This window comes from Sardina pilchardus, chromosome 2 (assembly GCF_963854185.1).
Source record: "Sardina pilchardus chromosome 2, fSarPil1.1, whole genome shotgun sequence".
Classification (NCBI taxonomy): Eukaryota; Metazoa; Chordata; class Actinopteri; order Clupeiformes; family Clupeidae; genus Sardina; species Sardina pilchardus.
This window is the reverse complement of record NC_084995.1, coordinates 6,432,021-6,451,509: the sequence shown is the minus strand read 5'-3', so window position 1 is coordinate 6,451,509 and position 19,489 is coordinate 6,432,021. Positions and strand designations below refer to the sequence as shown.

Here is a 19,489-nt window from a genome sequence, read left to right as displayed (position 1 = left end):
GACATAGACTCACATAAATTCAATACCCAAACAAATACGGAAGGAGGTTCTTTGATTTGTCTACAATGTCAGGTGTTGTATTTGCTGCACACGACGAACAGTGTAATTAGACTACTACACGTGTAGGCCAATGTATGATTTTGGTGCTTTTGAGTTAATAAATAATATAAGAGTGTCACACAATGGTTAGCAAGGACCTAATGGAAGGTTAGCATGGAAGGTTTTGAATATCCAAACCACACACCTGCAAATATCATGTTTTCTTGTTTGGCTACGTTCCGCAAAACTAAGTTTATTAATGAATTAGATCTACATGTCTCTTTATTATTATTGAAGTCCGTTGGAGGTAGTCTTTTTCTAGTTTAACATGTTTGATATTATCGGAAGTCTTTTTAGTCGTGGCTCATGCAAATAGTGACGTGAACATTAAAAATCAATAGTGACCTCTCTCCAACACCAAACAGGAAGGGGCAAAATAGGCGACAGCTGTAGCCTATATGATTATTTGTTATTTCATTTCTTATAAACTATTAGTCGGCTATTCTTGTGACAGAACAGCCCTATAACTATTAGGGATGTCACACATGAAACAGTGCTGCAGAAACGCGATAGTTTGATATGAGTAGGGTATCGCATGAGTTCCTGTTGATATGTAGTGCGCGATGGAAATAATTTGAATGAATCTAGGCCTAGCAGTCTAGTAAATGTGACCCACAGTCTTTGCAAAATCCTAATCTGAGACTGGCCTAGTCTTTCAAAAATCTTCTCCAAATCTTTGCAAAGTCTGTTAATGTAAGGTAGGCTTAAGTTGACACTTGTCAGTGTCCATTCTTTTGTTGGTCCAGAGTTTATTTTTACTGCATGAACGGTGTTATAATCTCGTTCAGAGAGGGTGAAACCGAAGCCAGTCAGGCTCTTGGTTCAGTCAAAGATCGTATAGTTACTAAGATGAATCATAAATCATGAATCATTCTTCAGTGGTTCCGTGTTGGTGGAATGAGTTGCCCAGTGCTCTCCGTTCCAGCAACAGTTTTGGATCTTTCAAGAGGGGTCTTAAGGCATATTTGTTTAATATGCACTTAGTCTTTTGAGCGTTTGTTATGTGTTATGGTTTGTATAATAGTATTGTTTTGTTATAATTGTCCATTGTTAGAATTTGACATTTATTCTGCTATTGTCCTTAAATTTAGCCATACCATGCTATAGTTATTGTTATTATATAATTAACTGAGTGACTTATTTGATTGCTATTCTCATTTCATTGTTTTATTTCTCATTAGGTTAGTGCTTAATTGATTGTTTTATTGATAATATTGCTATTCTCCCTTTTTGTAATTGTTCACTGTTATTTAATTTGTATTGTTATTTATTTGTATGTCGCTTTGGACAAAGGCGTCTGCTAAATAACCATAACCATAACCATAACCATAAAGGGCTTTATAAACCGTCTCTGGTTCAGTCCTTCGGGTACCCATCTGACGTCATTACGTCGGCAGACGTCTCTCCCTGGAAGTCCGAAGTTGCCCGAGAACAATGTCTGCCTGACAACGGCTGTTTCACTTCGGCGAAAGGTAAGATAATAAATGTAAGATGTAGTTTGTCTAAATAGTTGCCCAGCATTTGTAACTTTTTAAGAAACATTCCCGTCGTCCATGTTTAAACTTTACGTTCGTGCTGAGGGTGTACTAGGTTGGGGAATACCCGCAGTATCGTTAGCTATCGTGCTAACGTTAGAACTAGCAGCTAGTTTAATGATAGCTAACGTTAACGTTAGGTTAGCGCACTAGCAACTTTTAGCACACGATATCAAAGCTGACCAAACTCTTTTTCTGTTAAATAGTGGGATTGAATTCGTGAATACAAGCGTTGGTCATGTTTTACTTTTCTGTAAGAGACGTGTAGGTCGACGAAGCTTGCCTGCTGTGTAGTGTAACTGTAACGTTAGTGGTTAGCTCACCGTCAATCTGTTTAAAAGGCAACAAACTTTTGTGTTGAAAGTTAGCATTCGCCCCCACCATCTAGGTGCTAGTGCTACCTTAATTTGAATTTCGTGGGGAATATAATAGGCCAGTCAATCTAGCTCAAAAAAGGGTCAAAAATGAAACTAATTGCAAAAGTAAAAGTATGTATTGATCCTTATACCCTCCTGCATCACATAAAATAATCTACCCATTTATATTTAGTGGAACATACGTTTCTTCAAGGTCAAAGGTAGCAATTTCCAATACATTTTGCCATTGGGATTTAATGGGTAAGATTTTAAACTATAGATATCAACTTGAAACGTTCTCAGTTGTTTACTCACATTAAGGCAAATATTTTTTGTATTGCAAGTTTTCTGAAATGTGATGTTTAGATATGCAAATGAGACCAGTTTTACTTAAATATGCAATAATTTGCATATATTTCTAGAAAACTAAATCTGAACAATAGGTACAGTCAGCTTCAAAATAATTGCTGCATTTTGCTTATATGTTGGATACCAAAAGCCTATGCAAAGGGAATATTAGATAACACTTCATATCACCTCAAAAATGAGGAAATCAAGTCAAGTCAAAATCAATGCGTTTCAATGAAAGTACATTATAGAACAAATGATTGTCAATGATATGGTATAATGGAAGTATCTCAATGCATGCCAAGTCACATAAGGAAGATATTGACCTTTAGACAACATATCAAGTGACTTGGGATGCATTGAGATACTTCCATCATACCATATCATTGACAATCATTTGTTCTATAATGTACTTCCATTGAAACGCATTGATTTTGACTTGACTTGACATCCTCATTTCTGAGGTGATATGAAGTGATATCTAATATTCCCATTGTATTTTGGCTTTTGGTATCCAATATATAAGCAAAATGCAGCAATTATTTTGACGCTGACTGTACCAATTGTTCAGATTTAGTGTTCTAGAAATATATGCAAATTATTGCATATTTAAGTAAAACTGGTCTCATTTGCATATCTAAACATCACATTTCAGAAAACTTGCAATACAAAAATCTTTGCCTTAATGTGAGTAAACAACTGTGAACGTTTCAAGTTGATATCTTTAGTTTAAAGGGATATTCCGCCATTTTTGGAAATACGCTCATTTTCCACCTCCCCTCGAGCAAAACAATCGATATTTACCTTGTTCTTGTTCATCCAGCCATTCTGTGAGTCTGGCGATACAACTTTTAGCTTCAGCCTAGCATAGATCATTGAATCGGATTAGACCATTAGCTTCTCGCCTGCTAGCTTCATGTTTAAAAGTGACTAAAACTTCTGGTAATTTTCCCATTTGAAACGTGTCTCCTCTCAAGTTAGAAAGTGCAATAAGACCAACTGAAAATGAAACCTGGCGTTTTTCTAGGCTGATTTGACATGGAACTACACTCTCACCTGGCGTAATAATCGAGGCAACTTGCAAACGTACCATAGGCGCAGTGATATCGTACGCAGCATCTGAAAATAGTCCCCATAGACAACAAGCAGTAGTAGTGCCAGTAGTGTGCAAGTTGCCTTGATTATTACGCCAGATGAGAGTGTAGTTCCATGTCATCAGCCTAGAAAAACGCCAGGTTTCATTTTCAGTTGGTCTTATTGCACTTTCTAACTTGAGAGGAGACACGTTTTAAATGAGAAAATTACCAGAAATCTTAGTCACTTTTAAACACGAAGCTAGCAGGCGAGAAGCTAATGGTCTAATCCAATTCAATGATCTATGCTAGGCTGAAGCTAAAAGTTGTATCGCCAGACTCACAGAATGGCTGGATGAACGGGAACAAGGTAAATATCGATTGCTTTGCTCGAGGGGATGTGGAAAATGAGCGTATTTCCAAAAATGGCGGAATATCCCTTTAACATTTTGCCCATTTCACCTGTAGTAAATCCCAATGGCAAAATGCATTGGAAATTGCTGCCTTTAACCTTGAAAAAAAACTATGTTCCACTAAATATAAATAGGTAGATTTTTAATATGTTAATTAGATATACCTAGGGATCACAAAAAACTTGGAATGATCACTATTGCATTTAGTTATGGGTCAAACGCTAGATTGACTGGCCTATAACCGCTGGACAGGTTTTAGCTTGCCGTTTGGCGTTTTCTTTAATGTGTCAACGTCCTTAATTTTTTTTTTCATAAAGGTTATCAAGGAAACAAGTGGTGTACTGGATGAAGTTTGATGGACTCTTCTGATCAGGTAAGGAAAGGTCCTAAATTAATGAATATCCACAATTACATTTTGATATATTTTCCTTTTTTTCAAGTCAATGAATCAACAATTCCAAGAGGTGAAACAATGCATTTTCGACATCAACCAGTAAATTTAGACGTGTATATTAGAACATTTTACACGATTAAATGATCTATAAAACATTTGGCCACTGTATTATTATTTCAGATGATCATGTTTTGACTTAACTCTTGTTTTGTCTGTGTCATGGTGATTGTAGGTGCTGCAGGTCTTCCAGCTACTGTTTGGAGAAGATATTTCCTCTCAATTTATGGAAGTAGGGAATTTTTCTGAAGGCAGAAATCAAGGATTCAAGAACCCAAGTTGGACTCTTGATTCCACTGAGACCACTGTGTGCATTTTGAAATGTTCCAAATGTGTGTCACGTCCATACGGAAGAAGTTCCAAGCCCACAAGTGAGTTCACTCACCAGATAGACACACATACGCATATAACACTAATATGTGTGCATGTATTTGTGTCTGTAACGGTTAGTTTATCCCCTCCTTTCATGTGTCTGTTATGACTTTGTAGTGGGCTCTATGAACTGTCCAGGGCAAAGTCGGTCTACCCTGATGACACTCCCTGTTCCTTGATGGTAACCATGGCTGCTGCCCTGAACGTGGTGGGTGTGGACTATGTTATTGAGCATGCTCTAATTTGTTTGTCATAAGTGCTATGCAATACATTAATCCAGAAAGTAATCATGATTATTGCAGTTACCTAAAAGTAGTCTTGAATTTGCGATTAGCCATGTTTTACCAATTCAGTTTGTTGTACAGCATGCATCATTTTGTTTATTCTTATTTTTATTGACAGAGCCCTCAGAAATAAACTGATATCAATAATTAATATGGATGGTGATTGTGGCAAGGGGTGCCTCCATAAGGTAATTATCGTTTATATTTGTACATCTGATAGACTTACCTTGCTTATTTTTTTTAATTCTATGATTTTACAGATTAATCAACAATAACTAATAGTATGGCAATCTTTTTTATTATTATTATTTTTTTTAAAGGTGCCATCCAGAAGTCCCAGCCTGGAGCCAGTGGCTGCTATTGCAAGACTCATGGGGGATGATCTGCAGGCAAAGCTGCGATTAGGTATGATATCACACAGACATACTACTGCGCAGAAGTGTAGGGTCACTTTCAAATGGCCTCTCTATTAAACTAGATAAATAAATAGCGAACATATCTAAGTGCACTCCCAAACTTTCTAATACAAGTATATGTTGTTCACATCTGCATTACTTATAACTATTGTGCCTGACTGCTTGTGTGGGTTTGCTTTTATGTGTCACACACAAGCGGAGTAGTTTGCATTGATTATATTCATGGACAGGGTCAATTGTAATGTATGCTTCCTTTCTCTTTCACAGACACTTGACATTTACTGCGAAAGGTACCATCAGAGCACCTCTCCCTACCCTGCAGGATATCTATACCAGAAAAGTACAACAACGGCCCAAAACTATTTCTACAAGACATTTCACACCCTGACCATGGACTGTTTAAACTACTGAGGTCAAGCAGACGTCTCTGTTCCCACATGGCTAAAACAGAAAGGAAACAAGGTGTCTTTTCTCAATATGCTGCTCCATCGCTCCACCCCTGAAACATCAATTTCGATCTTGAACACATGAGGATGTTGGCTCAAGTTTGCCTGCAGACAGTCAATATAGACAGGTGTGTTGTTTTGATTTGATGTTTAGATTGTCGTGCATACAGTATCTTTACAATAATGATGGAACGAATTCTCATTTGGTTTTACCTACATTGGGATTAAAGGAACACTTAACCGTTTTTTTTATATTAAACTACATTATTCCCTTAACTAAGACGAGTTGATACATACCTCTCACGTTTCAATGCGTGCACTCACTGGCTCTGGCGCGCGGCACAATTTTGATAGCACTTAGCTAGCCCAATGCATTCATTAGGATCCAAACAGAGATGAAGTTAGAAGCGACCAAACACTTCCATGTTTTCCCTATTAAAATACAGTTACAAGAGTGGTCACACGACCAAGTATGGTGAGACAAATAAAACGTGGTGCATTTGTAAGCAGGTAAGAGGGATAACTATATTTTGTGGCGCAATAACATTGGGAGCACTTAGACTCTGCGCAGTAATATCCTCACTCCAAAGTGAAACTGAAAGTGCAGGATATTATTGCGCCACACAATATAGTTATCCCTCTTACCTGCTTACAAATGCACCACGTTTTATTTTGTCTCACCATACTTGGTCGTGTGACTACTCATGTAACTGTATTTTGATAGGGAAAACATGGAGGTGTTTTGTCGCTTCTAACTTCATCTCTGTTTGGATCCTAATGAATGCATTGGGCTAGCTAAATGCTATCAAAGATGCGCCGCGCGCCAGAGCCAGTGAGTGCACGCATTGAAACGTGAGAGGTATGTGTTGATGTGGGGTGATTTTAATTCCAGAGTCCAAGGGGACATAGTGTCCTGGATACATGAAATAACTGGCATTTTAAAAATAAAACAAATACAAATCTGCTAACCTTTATGGAAATTTAACACATAGGTTAAAGGGATAGTTCGGGTTTTAAGACACGTTATATGGGTTCCCCGTCAGCAACGTTGTGCATCAGCACTGACTTACCCCGCAACAGCGTCCTGTGAGCCGAGATCCAGCCGGTTTTTGATGGTGAAGAAAGTAGTCTGGCAAGTTTCTGGGGTCACGAAAGTAAAGTGTTTTTCTTCTCAAAACCATATGCGTTCAAAAGAGTGATATATTTGCACCACAAAAACGTTGTCCAGGAAAAATTCAAACCTCGTTTTCACTTACTTATTTTTCGCGATTCCTATCACTGCGCGCTACTGACAGCTGGACAACGTTTTTGTGGTGCAAATATATCACTCTGTTGAACGCATATGGTTTTGAGAAGAAAAACACTTTACTTTCGTGACCCCAGAAACCTGCTGAAGAAAATAGTCCGGCATCAAAAACGATCAAAAACCGGCTGGATCTCGGCTCACAGGACGCTGTCGGGGGGTAAGTCAGTGCTGATGCACAACGTTGCTGACAGGGAACCCATATAACTTTGTGTCTTAAAACCCGAACAATCCCTTTAACATAGGCATTCCAATACTTATATCCCCTGTATTTTAAGGAACAATTTATTTATTTACGATACATTATTCATTCACAAAGAAAATGTATGTCCTTAAAGGTTGAATATTTCCTAATTTTTTCATTTAAAGCATTAAGAGCAATTTCCAAAAGATGATTTTATATTGTCAACTTTAGCTTGTGTTCCAATACATTTGGGCTTGACTGTATGTCATTATTTATTAGTTAAATGTTTATGATTGCTTTTTGTAATGTCTGCACCTTAAAGTGTCAGTGTCCATGTAGTATATAGTTCATGAAATAAAAGTTTTAAATGCTACGGAATGGTCTATTTTTCTGATCCCCAAACTGATTTCTCAATTGTAACTCCTCCTTCTCAATAGTGTCTCATAGCAATGTCTCCTCATTTGCTCTATTATTTCTCCAAAGGAGAAACAAGTTATAAATGAGACTACACTCAAACATATAGGAGATCTCCACTAGGTCTCCCCTATTTCTCCAAAGGAGAAACAAGTTATAAATGAGACTACACTCAAACATAAAGGAGATCTCCACTAGGTCTCCCCTATTTCTCCTGTGTCTCAAACGAATATCTCTTTTGTGGCTCCTTCTTGTCTCATTAATATATGTCTCACCTATTTCTCCTAAGGCCATTTTAGGAGAAAGAACTGAGACAAAAATGATACTTTAATGATCCTAAAATGATCCTTAAATGAGAATCTCAATTTTGGCTCCTGAGCAACAGAAGAGATACAAATGAGAAACAATTTTTTCCTCTGGGTTCCTAACATATTTTTGCTAGAACTAAGTTTCTGAACGTGTGTTATTTCAGGTTATTTCCCATTCACTTTTCGTTTATTGTGCTAATATTAACTAGCAAGCTAGCTAGCTAGGTTAACGGGCGAAAAGTTATTTATTCCGTGTTTCGTTGGCATCACACACATAGCCTGGATGCCAGACCGAAGTTTAGCCCCGCCTCCATTCTTTTTCTGCAGGGAACTTCGGTCTGGCACTGCTCCGTTCAGCTGCTACTATTCGAGATACAGATCTGTTCGGACCAATCACATTTCACAGGGCGGGCTTTACGTGATGATTGACAGATGAACAGCAGTGACGTTCACGGCTGCATGAGTCCTCGTTCGACGAGTTGGGTGTGAGACCATGTTGGCTTAGGTTGATTTTGATTGCAACAGAAACGCTATGGCTATGAATGCATAATTTGTACATGCAGTTTGGCCTTTCGTTTATCTTAGCTATTGAAACGGAGGTTTTAACACGGATTCGCACAACTATTTCTGAACACTTAGACCAACGAGGATATGTGGGAAAACTTCAGTTTCACTTTCACCAATTTAAAACAGCATGTTTAAACATTTAACCAATTGATGTTGTTCCTGTTTGTTTAAAAATGTCTGTTTGCTCGTTGGGTTAACGACACACTTCCCCAGCTGTTCATTGCATACAGTTAGAAGCAATTATTTTATTATTATTTTAAAAACGAAGGAGGATGTTTTCCATAGCCTACCCTGCTACATATTGTCTTAGATTTCGCAGATACTGACAGCCAATAACTTGTTCTGTTTGGTTTGGTCTATCCAATGAGTGCAGAGCTATCCCCCCCGCCCTGTATCGGTTGAATCACGCCCCATAATCGCAGCTGAATGGACCAGTTTCAGACTCATATTCTGACAAATATTGAGTATGACGTCGTCAGGCTATCACACACAAGCAATGGTAATAAAATAATACACACTATATAATTATATTTATATTTTCTTATTGCTTAATCAGAGAAGTCCGAAAACTGGTGGCAATTAGTTCCGCGAATCCTTCATGATATCTACTCGGCTGACTGAAGCCTGCAGTTATGGGTAATGTATCAAACTTCACGCACGCGCAGAACGTACAATCTGTGTCGGCGTCGCTTCGGTGTGTTCAGTGGCACTTTTTTGACCGACCAGGGGAGACGAGAGCCCGATTGATAGTCCGACTGCTTTTCTGCCGCCGGTCGGCCGGTCGGATTGGTGTGTTTAGGCCTTAAAGGGCCAAAATTAGCCCCGACGCCGACTGCCGACGGCACGGCACACACCAAACAGACTCGAGTCCCCGACCGCCCCCGACTGCCCGACGACCGATTATCGGGTTGGTGTGTTCAGGCCTTTAGACCTAAATAAAATAGGGCCATACAGACTATTGTACCCTCTGATTACAAGTAGCCTAAACGCATTTTAAGGTATCAATACTGCAGACTGTTGCTTATTAAGAGTGCTCCAATCTGCTAGGCACTATATGCAACCTGTCAATTTTTTCAATATTAAGAGGGATTTTATCCAACATCTAAACTACAAAAATGAGATCAGCTCCCCGATGCCAATTCTTTGTTAACGGCAAGATAAGCGACTAAAAATGTTGCTTCATTTCAATTTAGCTTAAAGCAGAATTCAGCTCTTAGATAACATTGTACTCCAACACTAGGCTATTTGATAAATTGTTAATCGGGAATTATGCTGCCATAGAATATTTTAAAAATCTCACTCGCAGCTACACCCACGGACTTGAACTTGAACTTTCATTTATTTAAGTAACGTGTGTAAACGCACTGTTTTCCAACCTTTTGAGATACTACTGGTGAATAATTAAGACTCTTCATGACAACCCACTGACTGATTTCCAATCAAAAATAGCCTACTGTACGTTAGAATTATATGGTCTATTTAGAAAATATAAAAACGTAAATGGGAAGAAAGCGGAAAAAAGTTAGCCTAGAAATCTAGACGCACCCTAGCGGCCAAAAATATTTTTGCCTAGCAGGATGGTCTAGGGTCGCACCATTGCGCTAGGCTCCAGGTCAGCCTAGCCAATCAGAACGCTCTATCTGTGTACGGAGTCCTTAAGCCCGCCTTGAGCTCACATTCGGCTCCCGCATGCGCCCTCGTTCGACGAGTTGGGTGTGAGACCATGTTGCACAAAACAAAAGATGAATGAGGCTAACGAAGCACGCTCGTTTTAATCGGATTTGGAAGAGTTAGACTTGGGCTTTTCTTTGAAGGTTGAGCTGAAAGAAGCACTCAAGTCATTTGTTTTAAAGAAGGATGTATGCTATTTGCTGTTTTGCCGACCGGCTACGATTGGTCACAAATGCTGGCCTATTACTGTACGTGCAGAGGCAGTTTGAAAGACAACTGTTCATCCCACCCACAGGCTTCAGTTCTGTGAATGGTTCGACCCCAGACTATACATTTCTGTGTAGCTTGGCTTGCCAGGCTAGAAAAAAGTAGGAATAAAGGAGAATCTGGGTGAATTAAAAAATCATGCGTCAAGCAGCTAAAAGGAAGACAAATCAGGCAAACTGTATAGACATAGCCTAAGCTACTGGATCCTTTTGAATTGGATAAGTTAACCTTGTTGGCTTATTCTAATCATTTTTAGGGAAATTAGCAGTTAAACCTAAACAGTAGGATAGCCTAATAGTGGCGTGGCGCAGACACACACTTTTCCGTAATCTGTCTCTGCGTTTCGGGCGCACCCAACTCTATTAATATTAATAATGACCGAAAGTAGGCTATAACCATGTTCTTTTTGAATGAACTATTCATCTTCAAGCTCCTCAACACTGCCGACCTCTAAGTAGCCTAATTTGATAAGATCGGGGAACTACACAGCAAGTGCGGACAAGAAGTCATGGCATAGCCTAAACAACGCAGACCTTTGCGCAGCTAGGGCGAGGATGTCTGTCCTGATGGGAGCGTACCTATGTTCCCCACTTTGTATGGGACTGGGGAACATAGGACCCTTTTTTTCTTAAATTTTAGAAAGGATCCTATGTTCCCCGCTTTTCCAAAAAAGGGTCCTATGTTCCCTGGTATGTATTGCGACCGGGGAACAAAGGACCCTTTTTGGGAAAACCGGGGAACATAGGACCCGGGGAATATAGGGATGACCCGTCCTGATGCTATTATATAGCCTACTATTACAACTGGCATTTATTTTCATTTTACTTTTATGAAGAATAATTAGCCCAAATCATAGACTAATCTATTTTTTTTTAAAAAGTAGAAAAAAATCTATTTCGCGCACAACAAAGATTTTAACATAGGCTACAAAAACACAGGCCTATCACAAAACAGGGTTCAACAAGAGGTATAACCAGAGAATGTCTAATAAGGGGAGAAGGACCACTAGCGAAATACTTCCGCATGGTACTGCAACTAGAGGGCGATCGCGAGCAAGTGATGAATGAATGGGTGGCAATGGAGCTGAACCCCCCAGTACCACATTTGTCTTTATATAATTTTTTCTCCTGAAATTGCATTAATGCATGCGATGCAGGACAACTTGACTTGACAATTAGCTGACCAATGCAATTTTCTATATGTGTTGTTATTCCTAAAAACCCTTTCAAAGTTTTCATGTCACGTGACACAAGCGAACCACTTTACGGCCATAGACCTAAAAGAAGGTTCAGCTTCACGACGGTCGTAATCGGTCGCGATTGTCGCGAGCATCGATGAGCTAAATGCTAGCATGTTACAGGGAAAACGGCCCATCCTATGAAAAGCAGAAAGGACATGAGTGACTTTTTATTTCATTTCCAGTGGAAAACCCATACTCAGGTAGCTACTACGACAATGTACATTAAGAAATGAAGTTGTCAACTGTGAAAAAAACGAGTTCTAGCCGCTTAGCCCCATAGACCACAATTCATTTATCACTTGCTCGGCAACGCCCCTAGCGGAATTTCAACAGATTGCAGGAACAATCCGGTACAATGGAGTTAATAGGAAGTGGACCGGCTCTCCCTAAAGGGGCTCTGGTATAACCATCACTGCAGCTTGCCAGGGAGATCGCTCCACAGAGAGAGAGACAGAGGAAGAAAAGGAGGGACAAAATTATCACAACAAAATTTGTCATCCATGACTGTGTCTCATTCAGAGATTGTTGTTTCCATTTAGTCATGTTTACATCAGCACTTTAAATGTACTCAGCTGAAGTTAACCATCGCTATGCAATGACGTCTCCAGAGCCCTATTGGCCAATGACCTGTGGCCGTATACTGAGTCTAAACTTAGTATAGCCTGACTCTGTGGGGAGGCTGTTGACTCTAGAACAGACTCGGGCCCAATCCGGTTCCCATCTGCAGCAGTAGAACCTTGTGTGAGGCAGTGGAACCTGGAGCAGAGGTGTGAATGGAGACTCACCACACTGAGTCAGAGTTGAGGTAGTCGATGGGCTCCATGTTCTCATCGAAGTACACGTCGGTCGTCAGGGAGACGTCAGTGTCGTGTGCGGACTGGAAGTTGGTCACGCTGCGCGCGGGTATTCCCAGACACCTGAGCACTGTTAGGAGGGAAAGCAGAGAATGAGAGAAGAAGAGAGGAGAAAAAGACAGGAAGAAAGGGGGGCCAAGAGAGGAGAGTGAGGTTGGAGGTTGGGAAATATCAACTTTACAACAACTGTAATTATGCAACATACACTTGACCTGTCACCCTTGCAACACTCAAGGGAGGGGGCGTGCCTTCAGGTTATTATTTCATTATTTACATTTGCTAGTGAAAATGTGCACCTCCTCAATGACTTTCACCACAGACTAATAGATGGTCATAACAAAGACACGTAAGAGAGCAGTACCTCCAAAAGCGTAGTTAAATAAGAGGAGTCTACCCTGCACTGAACACACAGCACTGGCTTTGAACAGAGATCACATGACCTGACATTTCACACTCATACTAGGGTGGGAGTGTGACTAGGGTGGGAGTGTGACCACTGTTGTCATTTACCAGGGGAACGCGATCACCTCCCATAAACCATAAACAAAAACATTTTATCCGCTTAGAATTATAAGGTTATACTGTCATCAAAATTGAGTTACTGACATATTCTCATTCAAATAAGAGTTATGTTCCACTTGTCAGTATAAATCTATGGAATTCTAAAACTTTGAAGCTCAATATCCCAGAACTACTCAGAATGTATATAGAACCTTAGAATTCCAAGGAGACGATTTATAGCAGTCTGACTACAGACTTATCAACTATTTCATTTCATTTATCAGAGGAGAGCACATGCCTCCCCCTGAATTTCACCATTCACAAAAAGTGAAATGATCCTGAGAAATGTGCAGTCCAAACACAGACAGTGAAGTGGCTCATGTAACAGTAGTGTCCATGTGGCACAGTGAGAGCAGATAGAGTCTGATGAGGACGCAGGCGCGTCTGCCTCTCACACCGGCCGGAGGAGGAGGGGGGAGGGGGGGGGGGGGGGTTACAAGTGGAGCTGCCGTGTGGTATGGTAGGAATGCGGACTGGTTCGCCTCAACAGGAGGCCTGTCTCTGAGCCCTGTGAGGGTCTGGGCTCGGCTATTAATGTCCTACTAGCGCATACTACAGATGAGAGACGAGAGGAGAGGGGGCATGGGGGCAAACAGGCGTGTGCACACATACACACACACACACACACACATGCACTCTCTCACGCACGCACACACACACACACACACACACACACACACATACACACTCACACGTGCACAAATTACAGGCACGCACGCATGCACCTGTTGTGGTGTCCCTAGATAGAATCAATGACTACTCTATTTTGAAGAGGCATTTCTCTCTCTCACTCACTCACACACACACACACACACACACACACACACACAAACACACCCGTTGTAGTGACTCCGGAGAAGACCCAGCACTGGCCGTATTTGACGGGCGCCCCTCCCCCGTGGTAGTACTTCCTCAGGATGTCCACACTGCCACTCCAAGCGGTGGGAGACGTTCCGCCCACGTAGTTCCCTGACCAGTTCCCCTCCAGAACGCCCAAGTCATCCGGAGAGTTGATCTGCACCATGAAGAAACACACTGCATGAGTCCTCTCTCTAGAGCACTGAAAAGAGTGGGCCTAATGACTAAACGAAACGTAACAAGGATTGCGAAACTAAGGAAAATACCAGCAGTCACACACACACACACACACACACACACACACACACACACACACACACACACACACACACACACACACACACACACACACACACACACACACACACACACACACACACACACAGCATAATTGAATCATTTTAGTCTGTTTCGCAGATATGCACTGTTTCTCAAGATCTACTGGGTGGGATCTGTAGTAATAAAATGGATCCTGATCATAATTTTTATTATGGATTCTATGGTAGAAAAATGGCTCTATAGACATTCCAATGTAAACACAGTGTTACTGATGAGACTTACCATAGCAGATATGACTCTGACCACATTAACAGGGTCTCCTCTGCCGGACGGCAACACATCGCTCTTCTCCAGAATGTAGAGGCAGGCCTGCAAGATGTCCTTATCAAACTGATGAGAGATGACAAGAAACAGAGGAGAGAGAGACGTCAGGAGAAAAGGGAGGGAGACAGTGGAATGTAGAAAATGATCTAAATAATAACAGAATAACAGAATAACAACATATTTGTCGATAACGAGTGGGTTCTTCTCTCTGCACCAGAGCGTATCTGCCAGGCTCCGTCCTGGAGCGTCCTTCTCACCTGTCCAAAGATCCAGGTGCGAGCACCGATCTGTTTCTCCGTGCCGTAGTAGATCCTTCCAGTGTCACTCAGCACGTACTCATTCTTCTCCTCATCACTGTCCATGTACACAATGTCCTCTAGAGGAGAGAGGAGGGGAGACACATTTAATCTCCATCATACATTTCACTCTGTCCCCCACTTTGAACACAAGGTCCTCAGGCCACACAGAGAGAGGAAAGCATCCATCATATTTTCCCCAACTTTTCAAAGCACTGTCCTCTCCCTCTCTTGTTGCTCATAACCTCCATGACCTCTGTGGTAAGGAGTGAGAGAGATTTTTCTTTTTTTTACAGTAAAGGGAGTGGCTCCTCCCATTTCCATGTCTAGGAATGTCTGTCCACAGAGAATGAAGCAAGGACAGAAAGCAGTTAAGGTGTTCCCTCGCTCTCGGTAAGGCAGAATGTGATCATGGGTCATGAGTACAAGGCCATATGCCACTCCTACATGTCCACAGTCCTCCTACACGACCATCTGGATCTGGCTCAGAATGCACACTGAGGAATCTAACTTTGGCTAACGCTGCATGATGGGGGTGAGGGGCTGCAACACCATTATATACTGACATTGTATCCTGGAACAACTTGACAAAATGTGCAAAATATGTAATATTGTGTATAATGATGTAATAAGTCACACATTTTATTATAATCACATTTCACATTTACATAATACATTTCCTAACAACATAACATGTATGCAACTGCAACTCAAAAGTGCAGGGAAATTTATTACAAATTGTGTTCAAATTAGAAAGTCCGGCAGACGTTATGACATAATAAAAATAAAAATATCAAAATAGAAACAACTTAAAAACATATCACATTTTGTCAAGTAATTGCATAATAGGCTGACTACTGTACACGATGCAGTATTATAGGGGCGGGTACTTTTCCAGGCAGAGTCGCCAGCTTGGCATGGGCAGGATATGGGTGAAGGACAATGGAGCGCTGGGAATGGAGTTACTGTGCAGGACTAGCAAAGACCACCAACATCCTCATGGAGGAGGGACGGACTGTAGACTGGCCCCTATGCATCACATCGGTAACAGTAGAGTTGCACCTCCATCACAGAGGACTGGTAGGTATAGGGCGCAGGAGATCAGTGGGGAGTGTGGGACAGGCACAGGGCAGTCATGATCACCTCTGTACTGGGACGGGGAAACAACAGCACAGTAGTGTGCTCCCTCTGGAGTTACATCACCAGCCTGATAGCTAAGCTGGGTAGAGTAGGGTGTGGTGATGGTGTGTGTGTGTGTGTGTGTATGTGTGTGAAACGCCCTGGTCTGTTTCTGTTTTACAGCTGTTTATTTTCCACACCAACACATGGCCATGATTATCTCAAATCCAAACCACAGACGGGAGAGGTAGAGGGAATAAAACGACAGAAGAGAGAGGGAGGGAGAGAGTGAGAGAGAGATGAAAAGAGGGAGCGATAGAGAGAGAGGGTAGAAAAGAGTGGGAAGTAAAAGTAGAGGCCCAGGGAGGAGTTGGGGAAGAGGTCCACTGGGAAGCACATGGAAAAAGACGGAGAGATAAGAAGGAAAGGTAAACTTCGAAAGACAGGAAACAGGAAGAGAAGCACAATCGAAAGAGAGTATGAGCAGATGATTGGAAAACGAGGGAATAAAAGACGGGAAATGGAGGCAGAGGGGCGGAGAGAGAGAGAGTGTGCTTGCAGTGAGAATGAAAAGAAGTGCAGACATTGAGAGAAATGAGAATGTAGGAGTTTAGGAGGCAGTACAGCCTGTAGGCCACAGAAGGAGAGGAAGGAAAGGAGGAGTACGACCTGAATGAAGACGATGCAGCTGCTTATGCTAAACAGGCAAACAGGCTAAGTCTGACACACAAACAATATGAAACAGATGAGTGGAAGGAGACACGGATGGAATGGGGAATGGATGGAGGGAGGGAGGGAGGGAGGGAGGAAAAGAGAGCACACTTTGAAAAGGTGTTGGAGGTGGAGTGGGAATGCCTGCAGGCTGCAGATCAAGTGAAGGCAAATCAGAGTGATGCATGAATGAAGGAGGTGAACAGAAGGCCTGGCCCGATACAGACTCACTAGAAAACAGCCTCACACTTTATTGGCATTCTGAATGGTAACACTAACGGGATTCATGCATGGACTTGCTGGGGATGATTAGGGTGTCCATTACCCTACCAACGCAGACCAACACACCAACAAGAAATTCACACTCCCTTTTCAAAACACAGTAAAGGGCGTTGCATGCTTCCAGGGAAATAAAAAGTAAAGCATGCACATGCATCTTGTAGAACTGTAACTTGTTTGTGTTTTCAAGTGGAATGAGACCAAATCAAAGGCAGGCAGGCAAGGAGTGACAAACCAAATCACACAGCAGAAAGAAAGCTGCAGCACTGAACAAAGAGAAAGAGGAGTGGAAAAACAGAGAGAGCAAGGGAACATCTAAGGGATGACAGGAAGGCCTCCAACAGATTACAAACATGCAGAGCGTAAGTCTGGCACTTGGCCCGTGTTTAAGCCAATGCCTCTGGTATTCGGTGAGAGAGAGTAAAGGAGAAGAGAAGAGGGGAGAGGAGAAGAGAAGTTCAGAGACGAGAAGAGAAGAGAAGAGAGGATGGAAGAGGAGAGGAGAAGAGAGGCGGAGCAGAACAGGGAGAGGAGGGAGCAAAGGAGGGAGGGAGCTGAATCAACAGCTGTGGCACGACAACCTAAGGCTTGCAGGCCAGGCGGTTCATTTGGCTGGAACCAACAGACTCAGTTGCTGAACAAGAAACATTTTGGAGTGGAATTTCTTGGTAGTCAACACAGCAGGCATGCTGTGGTGCCATACGTGTGTGTGTGTGTGTGTGTGTGTGCGTGTGTGTGTGTGTGTGTGTGCGTAGGGGGTGGTGGTAGTGGCGGTGGTGGTGTGTGTGTGTGTGTGTGTGGGGGGGGGTTCTACAACATTGGGAGGGCACGATATTTTACTGTTTCTTAAACATGTGTGATGAGAAGGGGCAGCTGTGGCCTACTGGTTAGGGCTCCGAGCTTGTAACTGAAGGGTTGCCAGTTCCATCCCCGACCAGTAGGATAAATGTGGGTGGGGGAAGTGATTGAGCACCGCCGAAGTGCCCGTGAGCAAGGCACTCACTGTTCCCCGTGCACCGCTATTGAGCAGGCAGCTTACTGCTCTGGGTTAGTATGTACTGTACTTCACCTCACTGTGTGCTATTTTTACTCAAAAGAATATACTTATACTAGAATAGCCACGATATAACTCTGAGAAGCAGAACTCAATCAAACACAACGACACACCACGTCAATCAAGTGAGTTACTTCTCCCGTCTTGCTTTCAGGTACTGACCCATTCACAAAACACTCTGTTTAGGATTACATAATGAGCAAATACACCCTGCTTCACTGGCATGTAGTATTTCAACAGGTATCCCAGCATTGACAATGGACACAGTGCAGCATACTTATCCTAGCCCAGTTCAGACTCATACGCATGTCCCCAGCACCTCTTCTTCTTCCCCCTCTAGAAATCCCACTTAACCACCAGCTGTTTTACTTCCATTATGTAAGCTATCGTGAGAATATGAATGTGTCTTTGTCTAAAATGTAAGCATTATCAAAGGTGACAGTGATTGAGCGTGATTCTGGACAACAGTAAGATCGGGCTCAGATCTGCTCTGATGTCTAAAGAGGTCCACCACCCAGGAGAACGTAAACGCAAGCCATAAATACATAGAACTCCCTAAGGATCATTCATCCCTCATTCATGTTCACAATGGAAGTTTACTGTGGGCTGGAAGTGCATTCTTTTCTCAGCATTTGGTCAGAATTCCTCTTTTGTGCGTAAACATGACAGTCTATCCCATGCCCTGACCTCTGAGGCTTCCCTTGATCTAAGCACATTTGTCTGATTTCTCTTTCTAATTTGAGCCTGAACTCCCCTCGGAGACTACAGGCCTAATGAGAAGGAGGACACAAACACACACACACACACACACACACACACACACACACACAGAAGCTCACTGCATTCTCTTACCTTCACACCAGGGGTTGAAGAGCATGTAGATGTCTTTTTTGGGGTCATACATGGTGACTACCTCCTCCTTCGGGCATCGTGTTGCCACAGCGATGCTGTACTTGCCAATCAAAGCATTGGCTGGGGAATTGACAGACAGCTTGATCCTGTTGCCATTTTGCTCCACGATCTTGGCCTCCCAGCACTCATCCTCCAGACTATCTACCAATTCGATGATGACGTGCGTTCGCTTGGACACCAGCGGTGAGGGCCCTGAAAGATTTTAAGACAATTTGAGTACACACACACACACACACACACACACACACAGACATACATTCACCAAGGACCAGACCATAGCTGGATTGCAGTGATCCGTTGGAATGGGTTCAAGATGCAGTCAAACGTATAGAACACGCCCCTCATTGTGTGTGTGTTCGTGTTCAGATCAGTGCATCATGATAGAACTCACCTGGTACATCATGCGCACAAACACACGTGTATACACGCACACACACACACACACACACACACACACACACACACAGATGAAATACTCCCTGTGCTCAGCATGCG

The 19,489-nt window shown here is 42.2% G+C and overlaps 1 protein-coding gene and 1 long non-coding RNA gene across 2 annotated transcripts in view; one reads left to right on the top strand and one right to left on the bottom strand.

The window, feature by feature from the left end:
- The window catches only part of tgm1l1 (transglutaminase 1 like 1), a gene marked incomplete at its 5' end in the record, with an annotated part of 39,816 nt that extends 20,630 nt beyond the window's left edge, over positions 1-19,186 (bottom strand). The window contains 5 exon segments of the mRNA XM_062517356.1: positions 12,533-12,671; positions 14,000-14,177; positions 14,582-14,689; positions 14,881-14,999; positions 18,935-19,186. Of these exon segments, the coding sequence (XP_062373340.1) occupies positions 12,533-12,671; positions 14,000-14,177; positions 14,582-14,689; positions 14,881-14,999; positions 18,935-19,186 (796 nt within the window).
- LOC134100334 (uncharacterized) lies at positions 1,462-5,694 on the top strand. Its single transcript, XR_009941257.1, has 7 exons — positions 1,462-1,571; positions 4,142-4,197; positions 4,451-4,646; positions 4,765-4,855; positions 5,050-5,119; positions 5,252-5,336; positions 5,615-5,694. It is a non-coding gene; the product is annotated as an uncharacterized LOC134100334 (long non-coding RNA).
- Positions 19,187-19,489: the final 303 nt, after the last annotated feature.